This window comes from Branchiostoma floridae, chromosome 7 (assembly GCF_000003815.2).
Source record: "Branchiostoma floridae strain S238N-H82 chromosome 7, Bfl_VNyyK, whole genome shotgun sequence".
In the NCBI taxonomy this organism is placed as follows: Eukaryota; Metazoa; Chordata; class Leptocardii; order Amphioxiformes; family Branchiostomatidae; genus Branchiostoma; species Branchiostoma floridae.
In genome coordinates this window covers 13,128,554-13,148,919 of record NC_049985.1, presented here as the reverse complement: position 1 = coordinate 13,148,919, position 20,366 = coordinate 13,128,554, and the positions used below count along the sequence as shown (strand labels likewise).

The 20,366-nt window shown below is 40.1% G+C and overlaps 4 protein-coding genes across 7 annotated transcripts in view; 3 read left to right on the top strand and 1 right to left on the bottom strand.

Annotated features, from left to right (window-relative positions):
• The first annotated feature begins 1,781 nt into the window (after nt 1-1,781).
• LOC118418892 (plasminogen-like) lies at nt 1,782-5,305 on the top strand. Of its 3 annotated transcripts, XR_004831556.1 has the most exons (5): nt 1,782-2,069; nt 2,256-2,498; nt 3,617-3,868; nt 4,103-4,195; nt 4,282-5,305. XR_004831556.1 is itself a non-coding variant. In XM_035825009.1 (4 exons), the coding sequence occupies exons 1-3, from the start codon at nt 2,015-2,017 to the stop codon at nt 3,859-3,861; spliced, it is 543 nt and encodes a 180-aa protein (XP_035680902.1). In that variant the 5' UTR covers nt 1,782-2,014; the 3' UTR covers nt 3,862-3,868; nt 4,103-4,216. The 3 variants fall into 3 exon arrangements, 2 of the variants coding, with proteins under 2 accessions (XP_035680902.1, XP_035680903.1); XM_035825009.1 differs by lacking the exon at nt 4,282-5,305 and having other exon boundaries at nt 4,103-4,216; XM_035825010.1 differs by lacking the exon at nt 4,282-5,305 and having other exon boundaries at nt 4,109-4,197.
• Nucleotides 5,306-7,628: 2,323 nt separating this feature from the next.
• On the top strand, nt 7,629-11,026 carry LOC118420362 (plasminogen-like). Its single transcript, XM_035827159.1, has 4 exons — nt 7,629-8,660; nt 8,837-9,079; nt 9,266-9,508; nt 9,748-11,026. Exons 1-3 carry the CDS (start codon nt 8,423-8,425, stop codon nt 9,505-9,507), a joined length of 723 nt encoding a protein of 240 aa, XP_035683052.1. The 5' UTR covers nt 7,629-8,422; the 3' UTR covers nt 9,508; nt 9,748-11,026.
• Nucleotides 11,027-12,272: 1,246 nt separating this feature from the next.
• On the top strand, nt 12,273-16,318 carry LOC118420360 (plasminogen-like). Its single transcript, XM_035827156.1, has 7 exons — nt 12,273-12,465; nt 13,303-13,423; nt 13,665-13,910; nt 14,428-14,544; nt 15,008-15,082; nt 15,403-15,645; nt 16,075-16,318. The coding sequence occupies exons 1-7, from the start codon at nt 12,421-12,423 to the stop codon at nt 16,260-16,262; spliced, it is 1,035 nt and encodes a 344-aa protein (XP_035683049.1). The 5' UTR covers nt 12,273-12,420; the 3' UTR covers nt 16,263-16,318.
• A 181-nt stretch (nt 16,319-16,499) lies between these two features.
• The window catches only part of LOC118420361 (post-GPI attachment to proteins factor 2-like), an 8,641-nt gene continuing 4,774 nt past the window's right edge, over nt 16,500-20,366 (bottom strand). The window contains exons 2-6 of one of the 2 annotated variants that reach the window (XM_035827157.1): nt 20,001-20,140; nt 18,996-19,111; nt 18,651-18,757; nt 17,983-18,091; nt 16,500-17,658 (exon numbers count right to left, since the gene is read on the bottom strand). In XM_035827157.1, the coding sequence (XP_035683050.1) occupies nt 17,528-17,658; nt 17,983-18,091; nt 18,651-18,757; nt 18,996-19,111; nt 20,001-20,140 (603 nt within the window). In that variant the 3' untranslated portion in view covers nt 16,500-17,527. The remainder of the gene's footprint in view (nt 17,659-17,982; nt 18,092-18,650; nt 18,758-18,995; nt 19,112-20,000; nt 20,141-20,366) is intronic. The other variant, XM_035827158.1, reaches the window with a different exon arrangement.

The window sequence follows — 20,366 nt, the reverse complement described above, 5'->3', positions numbered from 1 at the left end:
TGATGACGCCGCATGGTAATAATGCACAGAATATCCATGCAAATTCTGATCATTCTATATTTTTGTGGAGCAGACTGTTATATTCTGACCACGAAATGTTGGTCCGAATCTGCTTTATACTTGCAATCGCTTGTTTATTTTCACATGGTAAGTAAACATGACTTTTTTTCGTAAGTTTATTCATAATTTTATATTATAAATCCAATGGCATTACTTCTCAGGGGTTGGGTATACAATACATGCATGTGTATGTGTATGGGGCCCAAGACGTCCCGAATTAAGAGAAGACTAGAAGAAGACTTAGAAGCTTAGAAGACTAGTGATCTTCAACCCAAATACAGGACACCAAAAAGTAATCATATCAGGCCGCCTGAAAAGACGCAGAAGGTTTCCAGGGTTAGAAATCTTGTAGGTTGTACAATAGTTTGATTTTCGTTCTTGGTGAGTATACAATCTCCCTGTTGGTCTTAGCCGGCAATGAAAACTATCTTTTTATCACATTTATTTAGTTACCTTTGCCAAGAAGGTTATATTTTCGGTAGCATTTGTGAGTTTGTTTGTAGAAGACCAGCATAACTTGAGAACGCTTAGATGGATTGTATTGATATTCGGTATGTAAATAGGTCTTGGTGAGACCTGGAAACGATTAGATTTGGGGCCCCCTACTGCCATGGCGATGGTTTTATTGGGTATAAGTATTAATGATTGCTGTTGTAGGTGTGTTGTATTTGTGTTCTATCCTTTCGCCTGGCTGTATGTATGAAGATTGTTTTACGCGATGGATATTTTAGGGCGTTGCTGTTAACAAGAAAGACGATCTCTTGTGACGATTGACCTATTATAAATATTTCTCATTGATTATACGAATGAGGTCCCATTTGCATAAAAGATACCAGCTGATCCTCTCCTCTACTTAAATAACAATGTGTTCAAAGCATGAAAGTCTTAACAAAGAAAGCTATTGTAGCATTTTCTCATAAATTATGTAAACGAGACCATCATTTGCATTACTTACGTTTGCATGTACAACTTAACGTACATGTTCCTGCCAAATGTCGCAAGACTGGAATTTTTGTCATTTAGCGCTATAATAGCAATTTCTCATTAATAATGTAAATTAGGTAACAATTTACATAATTGATGTCTCGATATTTCTTTTCTAGTTACATGTGCCATGTTTAAGTGTCCTAGTATTATGAAATACTGTGGCTTAATAAACTGTGCTTATCAATTTTGCAAATTAGCCCCTGGTTTGCATTAATAGCCCTTACTTATGGAAGGCATCTCTGAAGTTACATATCAAAAATCACGATTATCCATCAGCCCATTCCCGAGTTATTCCCTTCCAAAAGGATGGTGCAATTGCGCATGCGCGGACGAATTGCTGTGGAATTTACAGTATGAACAGTAAGCCTAATACTTCTCTCTTTTTGAGTTACATATGGTATATTTTTGAGTATTCTAACATGAAATGCAGTGTATACATGAGCTGCCTCCATTGATTATGCAAATTTTCCCCTGATTTGCATAATTAGCATTTGATTATGTAAGGCATCTCCTAAGCTATCTACATTCCAAATATCATGAAAATCCGTCAATCTATTCCCGAGTTATTCTCCTCTAAATGGATGATGCAACTAGACATTCCTGACATGCCGGTAGAAAAATTCCTGACATAGCTGCGGAATTTTGGGAATTTTTGTCAAACGGACGCACACTATACTATTAGTCTAGCCTCTGAGGCGTCGCCAAAAACATTAACAAGAAAACTGTAAGGGTATGGTAGTAGTCGAGAACATCGTCCGAAGTCACAGGAAGCAAGCTGTAAAACTTGTCAGATGAAGAGTGATCAGCAAGCCGCTTCTTCACTCGTGCTCAATGTCTCCTTGCTGATCTTTCAGGTTCAAGTGCCAAAAACGGGCCATGTGAAAGTGAGAAAACAACAAAGACCAACTTGTACACGTTTGTCGGCAGGCCACACTTCAGCAGTCCCTCCTGTGGCGAGTGCAATGCTATGCACATGATCAAAACAGGTTCCTCTAGGAAGAGAAACGACTCGGCAAACCAAGGTATTGTCCGTATTGAATGTTCTGGCCGTCATGTGGATATTTTATATTTCATTTTACATTCTCTGTTTAATTTCTTCTTTATAGACAACTGTCATTCTTGAAGAATATTCCTTTCTTTGTACAACACATCTTACATACTGAAACTCGTTATGATGCTTAATTTCTTGATAATGCAACTTATCCCAGTATGTAAAGGCGAGAATAACGGAGCTGACTACCGCGGAACCGTCTCCGTGACCAGAAGTGGGAAGACATGTCAGCGGTGGGATGTCGACTCTCCACATTTTCGTTTTTACAAGCCAGATGGGTATCCTGAGTTGGTGGAGAACTACTGCCGCAACCCAGGCGGTAATGGGAGCTACATTTGGTGCTACACAACGGACCCCGCCACTCGCTGGGACTACTGCATCCACCCTACCTGCCCTGTTGGTAAAAGACATTCTCCTACGCAGAGGGGACCAGAGTCGTCTAGACGACTTTAGTCCCCCCTGCGTAGGAGAATGGTAAAAGACTGACGTTTTTCTCTTTTTATTCCATTTGATTTTTTTCTTCAGCTCCGAATGTTGGCCTCGGCCCCAGCTGTCACAGCTGTGATATCCAGAAAATAACCCATTCTACATCAGGGAAAATGATAAGACTACACAACTATTTGGAGAATCGAAGTACTTTCATTCGCTTATTGAAGATCTATTAGATCCTATAATGAATGAAAGACCATTATTGTACATTTATGCCATAACAAGCTAAGTGCAGGTCATAGCGATAAGGCACAATTTGATATAAGAAAAGTGTCATCTTTCTACATCTACAGAGACTACTATATGCTAGTATGTACAGGTTCAACTTCTTCTCGCTTCTTAAGACAGTTGCAAACATATGGACAGATGTAATCAATGATGCAGGATTTATCTAGTTGCAAAAGGAAATAACGAAAATTAGGAAACATCTTGCATGCAACGAAGAGGACGTTTCTTTCCTTGGTGTATAAAGTACAGCCCACAATAAAATGACACTCATCCTCTAACTTATTTAGGTTGCAATATTGGCAGATTCTTTGCTCCAAATGAATGTGGTTATGTCTGCCCTTTTCAATATGGAGTTTGTGTGAACAAATCTGAAGTTTTGTGATGGCTGTTCTGCGTCGAATGTTTGCAATTTTTAAGTATTTCTCCTCATTGTAAGTAGTCTTAAGTAATCTGTATGTTCGTAATTTGTTGTTGCTGCGCATTTCTGCCACGAAAGATTGGAAGTATATATCTTTTAAACGTTGGTCGATTAATGGAATAATTTGTGATGAATTTAAGACAGATGACATGGAAGAATGCCAGACGTAGCCAAAACTACATTCCTCTAGTGTCTTGCGGCAGAAAAGGGCGTCTGCAGATAGACTATCAGCTGGCACCTTCTGGCGTACTCTTATATAGTCTTGCATGGCGTTGAGAGATGCTTCTAGTTTGAGAGGGTGTCCAGTTCTGCCGTCACAGCAAGATTGCATGCAGACCTGGGAACATTCAGAGATTGAATCATTTTACAATTTCTTATTCCAGTCTGCATGGGTACTACTGGATCTGACTACCGCGGAAACGTCTCTGTGACGATAAGTGGGAAGACTTGTCAGCGATGGGATGTCGACTTTCCACATCGTCGTTTGTACCTGCCAGAGAAGCATCCAGAGCTGGCGGAGAACTACTGCCGCAACCCAAACGGGGATTGGCCTGTGCCCGGCTTGTGGTGCTACACAATGGACCCTGCCACCCGCTGGGAGTTCTGCTTTAACCCTACATGCCACTGATCATGAGGTAAGAGACCCGAAAATGTTTGTTCATCCACTCATCATCCCTCATCATTGTACCCAGACACAAACCCGTATTAATGAATACGGAAAGCATGAAATGTGGAAAAAATCACAATGCAGAGTCAGCAAAATGTCCGATACCATTTTTATGAGATCGTACATAGTGACGGGTCTGTGAATGCAGAATGCTATTAATTTACTAAAATCTCTCAACTTACTGATCTCTGTATCGTGCCAGCTGCAGGTCCTATCACTGAGGCCATGCTGTCCGCCAACAGAGGCCTTTAGACATTGGAAACGGACCATTTGCTGACCAACTCTGACAAGATTATCAAGACTCACTCACTCACTCACTCACTCGTCCCGTAGCTCATGTGGCCGTAGGGGCAGTAATGCTGTTCACTAGTGACTTCCAGCTCAAGACTAGAAGTAAAATATGCACCATTATAAGCTGGTCTTTTAGACGTATATTTGATGACGTTATGTAACGCTATTTACAAAGATGTGAGGAAAGTTACATAACGTCTTCAAATGTACGGCTAAAATACGTCTCTGGTTTTGAATAGTAAACCAACCCCAAAATTATCGAAATCGAGATTGAGGTTCAAATATTCACACACTTAACTGTTAATGTTTACGTTTATTTGAAGACGTTATGTAACTTTTTCAGATTGAATACGATGGCCTGCAAAACCACAATAGCATGTTTGCCTCTCATGCTCCATTCTTCGCAGAAGACGCAAAGAGGTTTATCTTAACTTTTTGGTATCACATGTAAAAGCCAATGTCATACTACGTTAAAGCAAATGAAAGTGAATGAAAATCCAAAGACAAGAAAAAACACATGATAATTTGGAATACTAGTATGCTATAATGTCATGCCACATTTATCAAAGCACTGTCAAGAAAGAAATGACGTTGCACAAATTTTCAGCTGATAATTAATCAACCGACGTGGCAGTGAGGAGCCCAGTTGACGTCATCACTGCAGATCGACAGTGCGTGAACGTTCTTACTTCTGCAGTACTGAAACAGGTGGATAGGCGGGCCGCTTTTGGTCCATGCAACAGAATCTGGCTTCTCCTCATAACGCAAACATCTCCCACCATTCCCCGACGTTCATTGGTCCAAAAACCGGTACCGATACTCGATCGGAGAGATCGGAGAAAACTTTATCTATCAATATGGAAGAACAAATGTGGATGTGGACATAATTTGCATGAAGAAATGTCACTTCTTCCTGAAGAAAGATAAAACTTATGTATTTATTACAGCACAGCGTAGTTTGGAAAGAGATGATAATAAAGTCATTGTTTATGCCAATACGAATCCTCTTTGCATATCTGCTGAGAGGACGTACAACCCCATTGGTAAACGACGGGACATCACGTAAGTGACATACAGTTTGTGCAACTTAGGCCACAGCATTTTATGGATGACGTCAGCGCGCTCATTAACTTTCGCCTGATTTCAGAAAAAACAGAAAAAATTTCTTCTTTGGAGATGGTCAACCGGCTATATACAGGGTAGATACAGATACAGAAATGACGAGAAATTACCAAAATGAGCAAATATGTTTTATTGTAGCCTAATGAGGATTGTTTTAAAGCAATGGTAGGAAAGGTGCCGCACAATGATCGTATTTGTTGTTTTTTATGAAAACTCTGGTATTTTAATATTTCTAAAGCTTTGGAATGAGTAAATATAGCTTGTCGGCAAAAGTAGCTTTACGGCCGGAAATTCTTTTTTGAACAGTTTTGGAACCGTTTTGACGAAAGGTGGGAGTGAATACTGCCAGGCATCTGAGGGAAGAAGCAGTATTGGTTTGAGGAACGTCAGCTAATAACTTGGCAAGAACAAAGGATAGCTTCAAATGTGAAGATAAGTATTCTTTTAATTACACAAGTTTATGTTAGCTTGTAAACTGGGTGTCCTGTTTTCTTCCTGTTTTCTTTTGAAGGCTTATCTGTTTTCCTAGCATTTTGCCAAAATATTACAAAATGTAACAAAGATCTTTAAAAGCTGCCCAAGCTTTAAGAAATACATCAATGTACACCAATGAACCATATCCTTGTTCTTCGTTTTTATAAAACACCCAGGACACAAACAATTTAAGATTAATTTAGGCCATGTTGATTTGATTATATGGATGACATCCTCCGGGAACTCCAAAACTGATGCGAGCGAGCGAATAAAAAAAAGTTTGGCCAAAAAAAAAGTTGCCTTCAGTATGAAATCAAAGTGGCAAGGAAGGTTGAACATAGGACTAAACACACATAGTATGGTATACCAACAGTTAGGTGTAGGGACCAGTACATCATGCGGGTGCAAAACATTTTTTTTCTTCTTGGACCAATCCGAAAAAAAAGACCTCAAAAAAACAACAGAGGAACAGCTTTCGCCAATTACAAAATGTACACACTATGTCGGCAGCCATTTGGGGTCTAACCAGTGGGCCAAGAAGACAACAAGAGCGAAGTCAAATAGAGTTTATAGTCACGATTGCACCAAGTTTCTACAGTCAACGGTACAGAGACAGTTAGCCTTTACTACATGGAGATGCGATCAGGTCCAGGTTCATGTCCGGACCTGGAAATTTCTGTACTGGTACCTCCCCCAACCAACAATAGATTTTGTTTTCTTTCTGTCCTTTCACATCTTATTCTTCGACTTTAGATTCATTTTGGCATTCTATGGCATTAGTTATCTGTTTTCTGATACTTTTTTCAATCTACGGAATATTTGTGCTCATTTTACAGCTGCTTTGCACAATTTATTGTGTGGTCGAAAACTTCTTTTTTTTTGGAAATGGCCGAAAATTGGTGCGAGCGTGGATGGCATCCATATAATCAAATCAACGTGGCCTTAGGTGTCTTTCCTCAACAAGCTAAGCTTATAGACATGTCAGCCATTGTTGTGTTAGTATGGTGTTTCTAACCACTACAAGGAGAGGAGTTGAACTTGTTTTCGTAATATTTTTTTATTCAGTGCAAACAAGTATGTATATATGAAGCAAAGACAGGAAATCATTGTATGGTTTGAAGTACATGCTGGTATCATGATGGTTTTGGACCAAGCATTTTCTGGATATTAAGTTCAGCTCTCTCCTCCATGTATGTACAAGCCATTGTCTTCATGTATACCGAGACAGGGATTCTGACACTGCATGCAGGTTTCTTGTACACGTCCTGTAACGTCTTATGGTGGAGAAATAAAGACTCAGACTGTAACAACTGTGGGACGTTGAGGGTGGCAGCTGACAAAGTTACATGCCAAGAAAACAATGACCGAAGGGAATCCTGGAAAGTGCACTTAATTACCTCAATACCTCTGCAAAGTGATATATTTTATCATCTCCGGAACAGATGAACAGGAAAATCTGTTCACATTTTTCTTTCTTTCATGCAGTAGTCAGCCCTTTGGTTTCTGTCAAACTGCACTCTGTTGTTTCTTTTGAGAATGATTTTTGGTCTGACATGTAGTGTAAGTCTTGGACCAAGGATTTATAGAGCCATCCTTTAAACTGCTATTCCCTTTTCACCATTGATACGATCAAAGTATCCTACACTAGACTAAGTGTATTAGCTAAACACAGCATCGTGCTGTTATACATATATAATGTACATAACAAACAACAAAGCAAGAGGATATCATGAATATTCTATTCCACCTGAAGCTGTTTGTATTTCCCAGTCTTTGTAGATGGCTTCATCTCCAGATAGACCATCTTGCTGAGAACATTGAATTTTAAATTTCTTCATGTGGGGGTCTGAGGGATATTCGTGAAAACAAAACCTTTACAAAAGACAACTTGAATGTTGCAAACTGTAGTTTCATGTTTATTTGAAGATAAGCCACACTTGCCCACGCAAGAAAAACAATACCGCTCCCACCAAGGATTGAAGATTTGGCATATGTGAAACTTCCATTCTTTCATGCCATCAAGTGGTCTCACGAGGCATCTGTAAAGGAGACATTATTCTAGGACTTTACCCCCCGCATAGTTACAGCATATCCAAATTCTGACATGATCATTCCATGTTTTTCTGCACCTGGAACAGACTGGTATTTTCTGACCACGAAATGTTGGTCCGAATCTGCTTCATACTTGCCATCGCTTCTTTCATTTCACACGGTAAGTAAACACAAGATGAAAGCTCCTTGATAAACATGACTTTTCTTCCTAAGTTCATTCATAATCTTATATCTATTTTCCTACATTCAAAACAAACTGTAAGATGAATGTTATCCATCGTTTCTCTGATTATATTACTTTAAAATTTCAATATTACATTGAACCATTTGCAGTTAACGTTATATATCGTTAGACCTCAGAAAGATTATGTATTGCCCCTTAACGATACTTTCAGTGAAAACCTGAAAAGGGGACAGATAGGGTTAAATGATGGTTTGCAAAGTAAACTACTGGATATATTATTGTTTGTGACTGTAAAGTAAATACTAAAAGTTGACATGATGTATAGAAAAAACAAGAAAACTTTCAGGGGGTGTTAGCAATAGTCGAGAACGTCACGGGAAGCTAGCTGGATAAGTTGTCATGACGGAGATCCCTCGATCAGCAAGCTTTCTTCACACGTTCTCCGAATGTCTTCTTGCTGATTTTTCAGGTTCAAGTGCCCAAAACGGATCATGTGAAAGTGAGAAAACACCAAAGACAACCATGTACATGTTTGTCGGCCGGCCACACTTCAGCAGTCCCTCCTACGGCGAGTGCAATGCTACGAAACTGGATAAAACAGGTTTCTCTGGGAAGAGAAACAACTCGACAAACCAAGGTGTTGTCCATATTGAATGTGGATATTTTATGCAGCATTTTACATTATCTGTTCATTTTCTTCTTTATCAACAATTGTCATCCTTGAAGAATATTCCTTTCTGCTCTGTACCACACATCCTACATACTGAACTCGTTTTGATACTTCTAATTTCTTGATAACGCAACTTATCCCAGTATGTAAAGGCGACCCCTTGGGATCTGACTACCGCGGAACCGTCTCCGTGACCAGAAGTGGGAAGACCTGTCAGCGGTGGGATGTCGACTCTCCACATAGTCGTCGGTACCTGCCAGAGGAGTATTGTGAGTTGGTGGACAACTACTGCCGCAACCCAGACGGGGATGAGAACACCATTTGGTGCTACACAACGGACCCTGGCACTCGTTGGGAGTACTGCATCCACCCTACCTGCCCTGTTGGTAAAAGACTGGTTGACGTTTTCTATAAAAATTTATTCAATTTGATTTTTTTCTTCAGCTCCTGAATGTTGGATGGATAACTCATTCTATCAGGGAAAATGATAACAATACACACTGTCAGTTAATTTGAGAATCGAAGTACTTTCATTCGCTTCTTGAACACCTATTACATTTTTTTTATTCCAGTCTGCATGGGTAATTCTACCGGATCTGACTACCGCGGAAACGTCTCTGTGACGTTAAGTGGGAGGACATGTCAGCGATGGGATGTCGCCGTTCCGCATGAGCCCTATTACAAGCCAGAGGAGTATCCTGAGTTGATGGAGAACTACTGCCGCAACCCAGACGAGTATGAGCCCGGAATATGGTGCTACACAACGGACCCCGACATCCGCTGGGAGCACTGCTTTAACCCTGCATGTCACTGAGGTGAGAGACCCGAAAATGTTTGTTCCTTCACTCATCATCCCTCATTATTGTACCCAGACAAAAACCCGTATGAATGAACGCGAAAAGCATGAAATGTGGAGAAAACTTCACAGGGCAGATCTAGAGTCCGCAAAATGTCCGACACCATTTTTATGAGATAGTACATAGTGAGTGCGAATGCAGAATGCTATCATATTTTCTAACCTCTCTAAACTTTCCTGATCTCTATATCGTACCAGGTCCTATCACTGAGGCCATGCTGTCCGCCAACAGAGGCCTTCAGACATCGGAAGACGGACCCACTTGCCGACCAACTCTGACAAGATTATCAAGACTAGAAGTATTTAAAATAGGCACCATTGTAAGATGGTCTCTAAGATGTAAGGAAAGTTACATAACGTCTTCAAATGTATCGTTACGTCTAAAATACGTATACGTCTTTACATCTTTCCAAAACTATTGCGTACACGTCAGGTGTTATATGCACACCGACTCTCTTGGGATGGAGTGCAAGTAGAAATGTAGGGACGTCCGGACATGCAATTTCTGGCCATCATCAAAAAGGTGCAACCAAAGTGTAATGTAAAGTTATAACCACAATGGTGGAACTCCGTAAACAAAGGAGTACTAAAGTACATGTATGTGTTGTATTACTTGATGTTGCCGTTGAAGATTTGTCACTTGGTGAATATGATATTGAGATGTTTATCTATTATAGTGAACCAACCACTAGATTGTCAAGATTAGTGGTGAAATATTCAACAATAGGCAGTAATTGGTTTACGTATGTTTGAGGGCGTAGTGTAAGTTTAGTCAGAGTGAATGTGATAGTAGTCAAAAACACGATGACGCGTTCACCTCTTATGCACCATTCTTCGAAGTTTATTTGGTTTGCTTATTGTTATTACATGTAAAATATAAATCTCGTACAAAGTTAAAGCAAATGAAAGTGAATGAAAATCGAAAGTCAGAAAGATACATGATGATTTTGAATATGCTATGATGTAATTCCACATTTATCAAAACAATTTGAAACAAGATATGACGTCAAAAACAAAACATATTTCTCAGCGATGCATAAATATGCTGTTGATAATCAACCGACGTGACGGCGAGGAATCCTAGCTGTTGACATTATTACTGCAGGTCGACAGTGCGTGAACGTTATATCACTGCTGCAGTACTGAAACAGGTGGATAGGCGGGCCGCTTTTGGTCCATTCAACAGAAGCTGGCTTCTCCTCATAACGTGAGCACCTCCCACCATTCCCCGACGCTCATTGGTCCAAAGAGCAGTATCGATACTCGTAGGGATCGATTTAATGTATGAGTTAACTTTATCTATCAATCTGGAAGAACAAAACTAGTCACTTAACCAACAGGAATTAGATGTAGTTGTGGGCATAGTTTGCATGAGGCAATGTCACTTCTTCGTGAAGAAGGATAAAACTTAAAACATGTACTTACAACACAATGTAGTTTGGAAAGTGATCATAATAAAGTCAATCGTTTGTGCCAATACGAATCTTCTTTGTATATCTACGTATACTGAGCGGCTGTACAGCCCCTTTGGTAAACGACGGGACATCACGTAAGTGTGTACAAGTAAGGCCAAAGCAGGTAAATTTTATGGATGACGTCAGCACGTACGCGCGTTAACTTTCGCCTGATTTCAGAAAAAAATTTCCTTCTTTGGAGATGGTCAGCATGACGAAAGATTACCAAAAAATATGAGCAAATATGTTGTGTTGTAGCCTAATGATAATTTTTTTCCGGATTTGTCGATGTGCTCCAATATGCATTTCCTGTAGATTGTCTCTTTCTGGAGGGCATCACATCCACAATTCATACCTATTTTTTAAACAAGAGGACGTTGAGTAATTCAATAATAGGCAACTTTTGGTATTAGTAATATTTTTAAAGATATATAGATGCAGATGCAGTCAGCCCATCTGTGTTGACGAATGTTTGCGTAACTATGCGATAATTGAGTTCCAATTGCTATAACATAATGATCTCTGCTGACTAAGTTCAAAGGGCCGGAATGATATCAAAGCAACCGAAGGAGAGGTTTATACCGCACCATGATCCTATTTGCTTTTTAACGAAAACTCTGGTGTTTCAAATTTCTCAATTTTTGGAATGAGTACATGTAGCTTTTCGGCCGGAAATTCCTTTTTGAACAGGTCCGCTTGTTCGTGTGCGCTCAAGTGTGTCTTGGCTTGGTTAGGCGAGAGTGGCTGACTGGTAGCCATGGGACCCACAGTTTTGGAAAAGTTTTGATGAAAGGTGGGAGTGAATACCGTCAGACAGCTGAGGGAAGAAGACGGTATTGGTCTGAGGAGCGTCACGTAATAACTTGGCCAGCACAAAGGAGAGCTGCAAAGGTTTAGACGCTCGCGCATCCTTCAAACATGGCTGAGTTCGGACATCTTCATCAAAGTGAAGCAAATGAGCCGGTCGGTGAAGAAAACAGCCCCAAAGGTGCCTTCCCTCTACTCCCTACCCTCTAAATCTAACGTTATGGATTATTGAACTGAAATTTTTTGGGAGAAAAAGATCAAGTACATTCTTTGGAAGTAAAATCTGACTGATGGAAGTAGAGTGGTTTTGAAAGAAACAACAACCCCTAACGCTATCGCTGTGATCTGTAGCATTGTATCCTTTAGCGCTATTTTCATGAAAAAGTCATGAACAAAATGATCATACTAATGTCGACGGATTCTCACTTTTATCTGACCTAAGTGGGTCACCAGTGTGTAATTTTCATATTTTTTTCTTTTAGAACATACTTTCGAGATTGGCCAGCTCCAAGAAGACCGGAGAGCCAACCAGAGGAAATGTTGCCGCCCAAGCTGCGTGGTGCCGTCTACAATTGTCATCGTCACCATCATTGTCGTGACCATCATCGTCATGCGTGTCATGCATGAAACATCTGCGGTCAGTGATACAAAGGAGGTAAGGCCATGTACACATGTAGGGTCACTAAACACTTACTCTAGGATATCTATGTTAAGAAACGTTTTTGTCAATTTCTATGGCTTTACAATGATATGTTTCTCAACATCACCTGTGACCTGACACTTCATGAACATGAAAACCTCTGCTCCTTTAATTTCATCTTGTACTTATGTATCTCTTTCTTGGCTCTCTCTACATTCTATTCTATTTGGACGGCGACATGAAAACAGGAGAATTGCGTAAATGGTTTGCTAATGCGCATTGAAAATATGTTGCAATATCTTCAAACAGATCTCAAGTTGGCAGGGAAGTCGCAATGACTTCAGGTCGTTACATTTTTCTGACACGTACGAGTAACCCTCGGCCAAAAACGATCAGTCAAAAATGATTTTGATTTTCCCACTTAATATCTGTTTGGAGATACCGCTTGCGTACGGCAGTAGGCAACTCCCTGTGAAAAAACAAACACGTGGGGACCGTTTTGCAATTGTGCCTCTAACTTGCGATAAGCATACGCTGAACATGTTTGTTGTATAATTCATGTTTCATCCAATTTGTTTATCTATTTTTTTTATCATAGTTATTGCTGTTATGTGTACATTTTTTACTTCATTCTGTATTCTACATTTCTATTTTATCTACGTATTGTTTTATAAAATCATCAATGCATTCTAATACACTGTACGATCCATAAGTGGGAACCACCTGTTCCGTATCCATTGCATACATACACGGGCGACCCATAATAAACAAATAAATAAATGATTGTGTCAATCTAATTCAGCATACAATATACAAGGTAGAGATCACTTTGAGAATTTTTCTATTTTCCAGATGGACAAATACGACCAGACCACAGTTACCCCCACAACTCGCCTGTCTGTAACACGCGGCTGGGTGGAAGAGAACAACTCAACGCGAAATACCATGACGACAGCAACTCGCGAAGAACTAAGTGGGTTTTGCTAAAACTAAACACAGTATCGGCTTTCTGAACTACCTTGATTAACTTGTTTCGCGGATTGGTCAGTGATTTTGCATAAAATGCAGTGTTTATGTTGTTGGTTACATTGTAGGAAGTTACGGCGATGGTCTTTATTAGAATCACAAGCAGTATTTGGAAAAGTGTGTAGAATCCCCATATTTCATTTTTGATATTTCAAGAAAATAATCATGATTGTCATAATTTTTGACAGTGCAAAGTCTGGCCAATTCTTCCACATCTGACTACTGCGGTAACGTCTCCGTGACGGTAAGTGGGAGGACCTGTCAGCGGTGGGATGTCGACTTTCCACATGAGCCCTATTACAAGCCAGAGGAGTATCCTGAGTTGGTGGAGAACTACTGTCGCAACCCAAATGGGGGTGCGTCAGGTTTGTGGTGCTACACAACGGACCCTGACACCCGCTGGGAGCACTGCGTCGACCCTGCCTGCCCTATTGGTGAGCGACGTTCACCAAGCCTTTCTTTCGGCCGTTGCCCCATACCTGTACTATACTAGTATTATATCATACCATTCGCATGTCGTTCTTCGTGCAGCCATGACGCCATGAAAGTAATCTTCACATGCGCATGAGTGAACTTCAAGCAAGAGACCAATTTCCTCCAACACAGATGTAACGTTTACTGAATAGGCACCTAGGTCAAGGCTTTAGCGAGAATGTTCGCCATGTTTGCCCGGATTTACGCACGCATATTTGCATATTACAATTTTCATATGTTCACCTCCAAGAAATGAAATACATGCGCATGTACGTTATGTTTTCACAGGCCTTCGTTTGTCTAGAAACAGTGTACTCAATCTTTATCAGTACGACTTGCTTTTGCTCTTATTTTCAAAACCTATCTTGGATTTTTCTTAAATCTCTGTACATGTTTAGGTCAAGGATTAATTGGTAAAAAAAAGTTTGTATTGACAATTGACTTTCTATTTGAATGGCACGTCGTGTTTTCTGATAGGTTCAACTCATCAAACTACCACAGTGACATCGTTCAACACTACAGGAGCACTGGCTACGTCACCCAAAACGATGCAGCAGTCAAGTTATGATGCTGGACCAACCATAACACCAGAAGGTATCAGCTTCCTAGTGGCTTCCATTCAAGTTGTCTTTCAAAAACGAAATGACGTCAAAAACAAAAGATATTTCTCAGCGATGCATGAATATGCTGCTGATAATTAAATCAGCCGACGTGGCAGTGAGAAACCCTAGCTGTTGACGTCATTGCTGCAGGTCAACAGTGCGTGAACGTAAAACATGTATTACTGCTGCAGTACTGAAACAGGTGGATGGGACCGCTTTTGGTCCATGCATCAGGAGCTGGCTTCTCCTCATAACATGTACAAATGTACATGTAGCTAAAGCTTAGGAAGTAACTTGCTTTTCCTCTTATCTTTTTAACATATCTTGGATTTTTCTTTAATTTCTGTACATGTATAGGCAAGGAGGTTTTTTTTTTACCTCCTTGGTTAAGGTCAAATTGTGTTTGTTTTTACTGTCGACTTACTATTCGGATGGCACCTTGTATTTTCTGGTAGATTCAAGTCGAGTGACAGTGTCCCCCCAAATGATACAGCAGTCAAGTTCTCCAGGACCAACCATAACACCAGAAGGTAACGTTATCACCCCTTCCTTTGAAGTTGCGTTTGTGAACAGAATAAGACTTATGACTATCTTATCCTAACAACATGTTATTTACATCAACATCAACCAACAATAGGGATTTTAGGCGATTGAAATAAATTGTTTCTATTTGCTACAGAAGCCCTGTACATGTATATAGAATTAGAAGCACTAGCACACAAAATGTGTTTTAATTCAATCTGTTAGGTGTATATTTATTTGATAGGTTTTTCCTTTCTTCGTGTCTAGTTCACTGATGTTGGAAAAGATTTCTTGGATAACAGAAAGTCAATAATGCCAATCGTTCCAGGCTGCAAGGAAAATTCCAATGGATCTGAATACCGAGGAAACGTCTCTGTGACCAGAAATGGGAAGACATGTCGGCGATGGGATACCGGCTTATCACAATGGCATCGTTACCGGCCAGAGCTGTACCCTGAGTTGGTGGAGAACTACTGCCGTAACCCTGGAGGAAACGAGCCAGGCTTGTGGTGCTACACAACGGACCCAAACACCCCGCGGGAGTACTGCATCAACCCTGCTTGTTCTGCAGGTACACTGGGTGCCAGGCTCTAGCAGGGATTGGCAAAGATCTGTTTGGCAGCCTAGGCTGGGCTAGGCTTCTTGCTAGCTTTAGCACTCCAGGTAGATGTCCTTGAAGGGGGAATTAAGAAGCCAAAAGTCTCTTCCAGGATATTACTACCCAGAGTGTTTTCTTATATCTAGGTTGGCGGGAAGAACTGCCTTTAATTTAATAAAATATTTGCTGCTGAACACTGATTCTCTGCTGCGCCCTGCTAGAGTCTGGCACCCAGACATGTAACTAACATTATTCTTTTCCGGAAAAGAATAATGTTACAGTTCCCACCATTTTATATTTTGACCAAGGAGTGAATAGTGTTCTACTCAGTGGGGACAGATCTGCAGATGAGACGGGATCCAGAATGCTCAAATTTACCATGGATTTTTTTTTGCATTTCAGCGATGGCAGTTAAATGGCGACTGGATGGGCGATGTGGTGCCAGGTACCCCGCTCCAGATGCGACTCCTGGTGAATGTAATCCGAATGGCGCCTCGCCGTGTTGCTCTCGGCATGGCTGGTGTGGAAACAGTCGCAACTACTGTTCCTGCCTTTCAGGTTGTGTAGACTACAGACTCGTACAAACCTGATGTCATTTAAACATAAACATTTCAACATTGTACCAATGTTAATGCTGAGGAGATACAGAATGTTCTTAAGTGATCATGAGAATTTTGACACCCCAACTCATGTCATTGTACCTTGTACATTACATCGTGTACCAAAACTGTACATGTTGCCACCATGAAACCCTTAAAGAGTCATTCTATTTTTCTTCATAAAAGGCATTTGTACTGAAGATTAAGTAAACAAACAAAACATTGAAATGCAGCCAATGCCGGCTTTACTGTTTGGTCATTGTTTACCAATACTTGAATTTTCAAAGGAAAGTGCCAAGGCAAAGACTTTCTACAAACAACATCAACGAACCATCAAAATAAATATCAATATAGAGATACAATCACTCAGACATCTTCACTTTCACACTTATGAAAAGCACATAGAAACAACACACAAATATCACACAAATATCGGTCTTAGCTGTCCTGGGTAAGTGGCATTCATTAAGAGATCCTCAAAAAATTTCATCATGTTGGTAGATGTCAAGATTTCCTGTACAAAACAAAGTTCTACCTGCCAACATTCCACTTGTCTGTTTGCTTCCTTCCTCATGAGACATAATCTCTGTAGCATTGCATATTACTGGAATACATACTTTTATACTAACATGATTTAAAATTTATACAAATGTAATACCAACAAACACTTGCATTGGAGTAATAAACAGACAGGATGAATTTGGTATTAGGTACATTGTATACAACTAAAAGTACTAATGTGTATACTATATATATATAGTATTTAAACAATTTACTTTTAGCCTAGTTCTCCTTTTCTTAGAATATGACATGTAGTAGATAACTTGTAACAGTTTGAGTTGTAATGAATAATTCTGAATAATCCCCGCCCTACCGCCGTCCAAAATCCCGCCCACCCCAATCGTATACACGGCGTGCGCGCGATCGTGTGCACGGCGTACGCACGATTGTGCACGCCGAAAACTTTGTTAAATTACACGTTTCCCCCACTGTACTTTAGCTAGTAGCTTTGTCAACTGTTCTAACATGGTTTCTTAACTGCATACAGACTACAGTGATGTTTGAGTTCTAATAGGTTTGAGTTAGCAGTCCAGTCAGCTGTTCTTGCGATCCATGGCACTGCCTACAGTTATGGTTTGAGTAATACTAATAATGATCTTGATTTAGCAGTCCTGTCAGCTGTTCTTGCTTACTGTGGCACTGCCTACAGTTATGGTTTGAGTAAAACTAATAATGAGCTTGAGTTAGAAGTCCAGTCAGCTGTTCTTGCTTACTGTAGCACTACCTACAGTGACAGAGAAGGTTGGGAAGTCCAGTACTGCCGTGTAGTGGAAGGCAATGTTGGTCACCACCACTATGTACTCACATAGCGCAAACATTGTGTACACTGTTGGAGGAAGAAAATTAAGTATCAGGGTCAAACAGACAAACCATCAAAAGAACATTAAAGATGCCACATACACGTACATTGTATCATCATAGCTACAGGAAGTAATTTCTGCCATGTGATTTGAATAGTTATAATCTTAACTTTTTGAATATAAAATGCAATGCTGATCCCACCTTTCTGCTAGTATACAACCATGATATTATTACTAAGTTTGTTTCTTTCTAAAAAATGGCCAACACCACAAACTACACAATTTAACCACTCATGAAACTTTTGTAGCGTCTGCTATCTAAGTAAGAAATGTGTAATTTATGAACTGACCTCCTGGTTCACAGTACCAGTTATGTCTGAAGTAGAAGTACACTGATGTCAGGAAAGAAGAAACATTGGCTACAAACATCACAGTCTTCCAACGTAGAGACTGCTGCTCCTGTAAGTCCAATAAAGGGTACATATTTGTGAATAACTTTTTCAAACATGCAAGTATATGTAAACCACATGTATAATTGCTAATGCAGTGTTAGCTAGTTCCTAGATTTCTGCTACCTTTTCTTTTAGATCAAATACCAACTTCGTCAAGCAGATGATCGTAGGGCAGCTTTATGGGCCAACCAACATTCATGATAACATTAAATTCTGGTGGGGACTGACCGGTCATGGAGTGTCCTTTCCTGCCACTCTGCACATGTTCTGTACACTAAATGTTTTTGTACCATTTATTGGTAGTAATATATGTTGATAGATTTATTAGGACATTATGTAATCTGTAGCTCTGTTATATTTTTATCTGACCCTTACCTCCCTCATGACCTCAATAAAAAGTGGCCTGCAGGCCGATTTGAGCTTCTCATGAATAAATAAAGGTTCAAACAAACAAACAAACATATATTAGTTTGTGATCCCATCTGTTTTATTTTCTTCTACAGTTTAGGTCTGGTAGAACAAAGTCTCCTGACATACAATTTGATACAAACAAACTGACCACTCACCTGTTCTGATATAGGTTTATATGCCGACCAATTCAGTAGCACACAAGTGAAGAACATGTACACCTCTGAGCACACCACAAATGAGATGAAAGAAACCTCATGGATATCTGCAACAAAAAATAAGCATGATTTTACACCAAAGTCCTCCCTTAATAGTTTCAAGCAAATGCATGAATATGGAATAAAATATCATAACCATATAAAGAGTTCCTTTATCAGTGAACTGGGTGTTTGTTCATTCATTCAGAGCCTTGTAGTGGGCACAGGCAAGACCTTCTTGCCACCTAGATATGCAGGTATATCGGATGAATATCAAAGTTAGGTTTTTAAGGTATTTTCACTTACCAGGGTTCTCTGTTGAAGATACGTATGTGAGCACCACAAGACTAGAGACTTCCACAATGTTTAAGAGACAGGTTAACTTGTACAACAGCTGGTACCATACAGCAGGTGCAGCACTCCTGGGGAAAACAAAAATGACAAACATTATAAGTGACGCACATACGTACATCATGTAATCTATGCCTACAGCAGGTCATAAATACAACAGGTGTCAAGGGAAGAGATTGGGAAGCATCTTTTCTCCCAAGAAAAGTTGTGCAAACTTTGGAGGGCATGCATTAGGCCTAGGGAAAAATTGGTTGCCCAATGGAGTTAGGGAAAAACCTGCTAATCCTTTGACCTTTTGGAGGGATAACCAACCACCAGCAAGGAACATGGATTTTCTTTAAATCTCAGTGATGAAAATGTTACAGAATCATTTTTTAACATGTTCTCCTAATTTCTGTTGCAACAGAAACAGTGTCACAAAAAGGGCCACCAAACCTAGGTCTTGATACCTTGTTGCTAAATGCTTCTCCCTACAGAGTAACATAATAACCTGTTTCTGACTGACATGCTCCTGTAGAAGTTGTAGTACATGAGTGTGACCATGTACCAGTTTATGATATGATAACCTGTTCCTGACTGACCTGCCCCTGTAGAAGTTGTAGTACATGAGTGTGACCATGTACCAGTTTATGATATGATAACCTGTTCCTGACTGACCTGCCCCTGTAGAAGTTGTAGTACATGAGTGTGACCATGTACCAGTTTATGATATGATAATCTGTCTATGACTGACCTGCTCCTGTAGAAGTTGTAGTACATGAGTGTGACCATGTACCGAGGTGCGGATATGATAATCTGTCTATGACTGACCTGCCCCTGTAGAAGTTGTAGTACATGAGTGTGACCATGTACCGAGGTGCGGATATGATAATCTGTCTATGACTGACCTGCCCCTGTAGAAGTTGTAGTACATGAGTGTGACCATGTACCGAGGTGCGGATATGATAATCTATGACTGACCTGCTCCTGTAGAAGTTGTAGTACATGAGTGTGACCATGTACCGAGGTGCCGTGTGCAGAGCGATCCCTGCTCTCCAGATGTACCGCTCAGGAGTCAGGCCTCCTATAGCAGCACTGATGGACGGCAGGTAGTTAGCAACCTGGAAGAGATAAAATAGCATGTAAGTCTCCTTAAAACGCATCAGAAGCGTCAGTAATATTAACTAATAAACAGCATTTCAAAAGTTGGGATTTTTTTTACCTTTGACAGTAAGATTATGTTTTAGGTGTGTGTGTGTTTGTGAGCATATTGCGAGATTCCCAGGATTGATATTTAACGTTATGATATTTGGTTGGTGGGGTATGTTAAACACAAAAGCAAAAAAT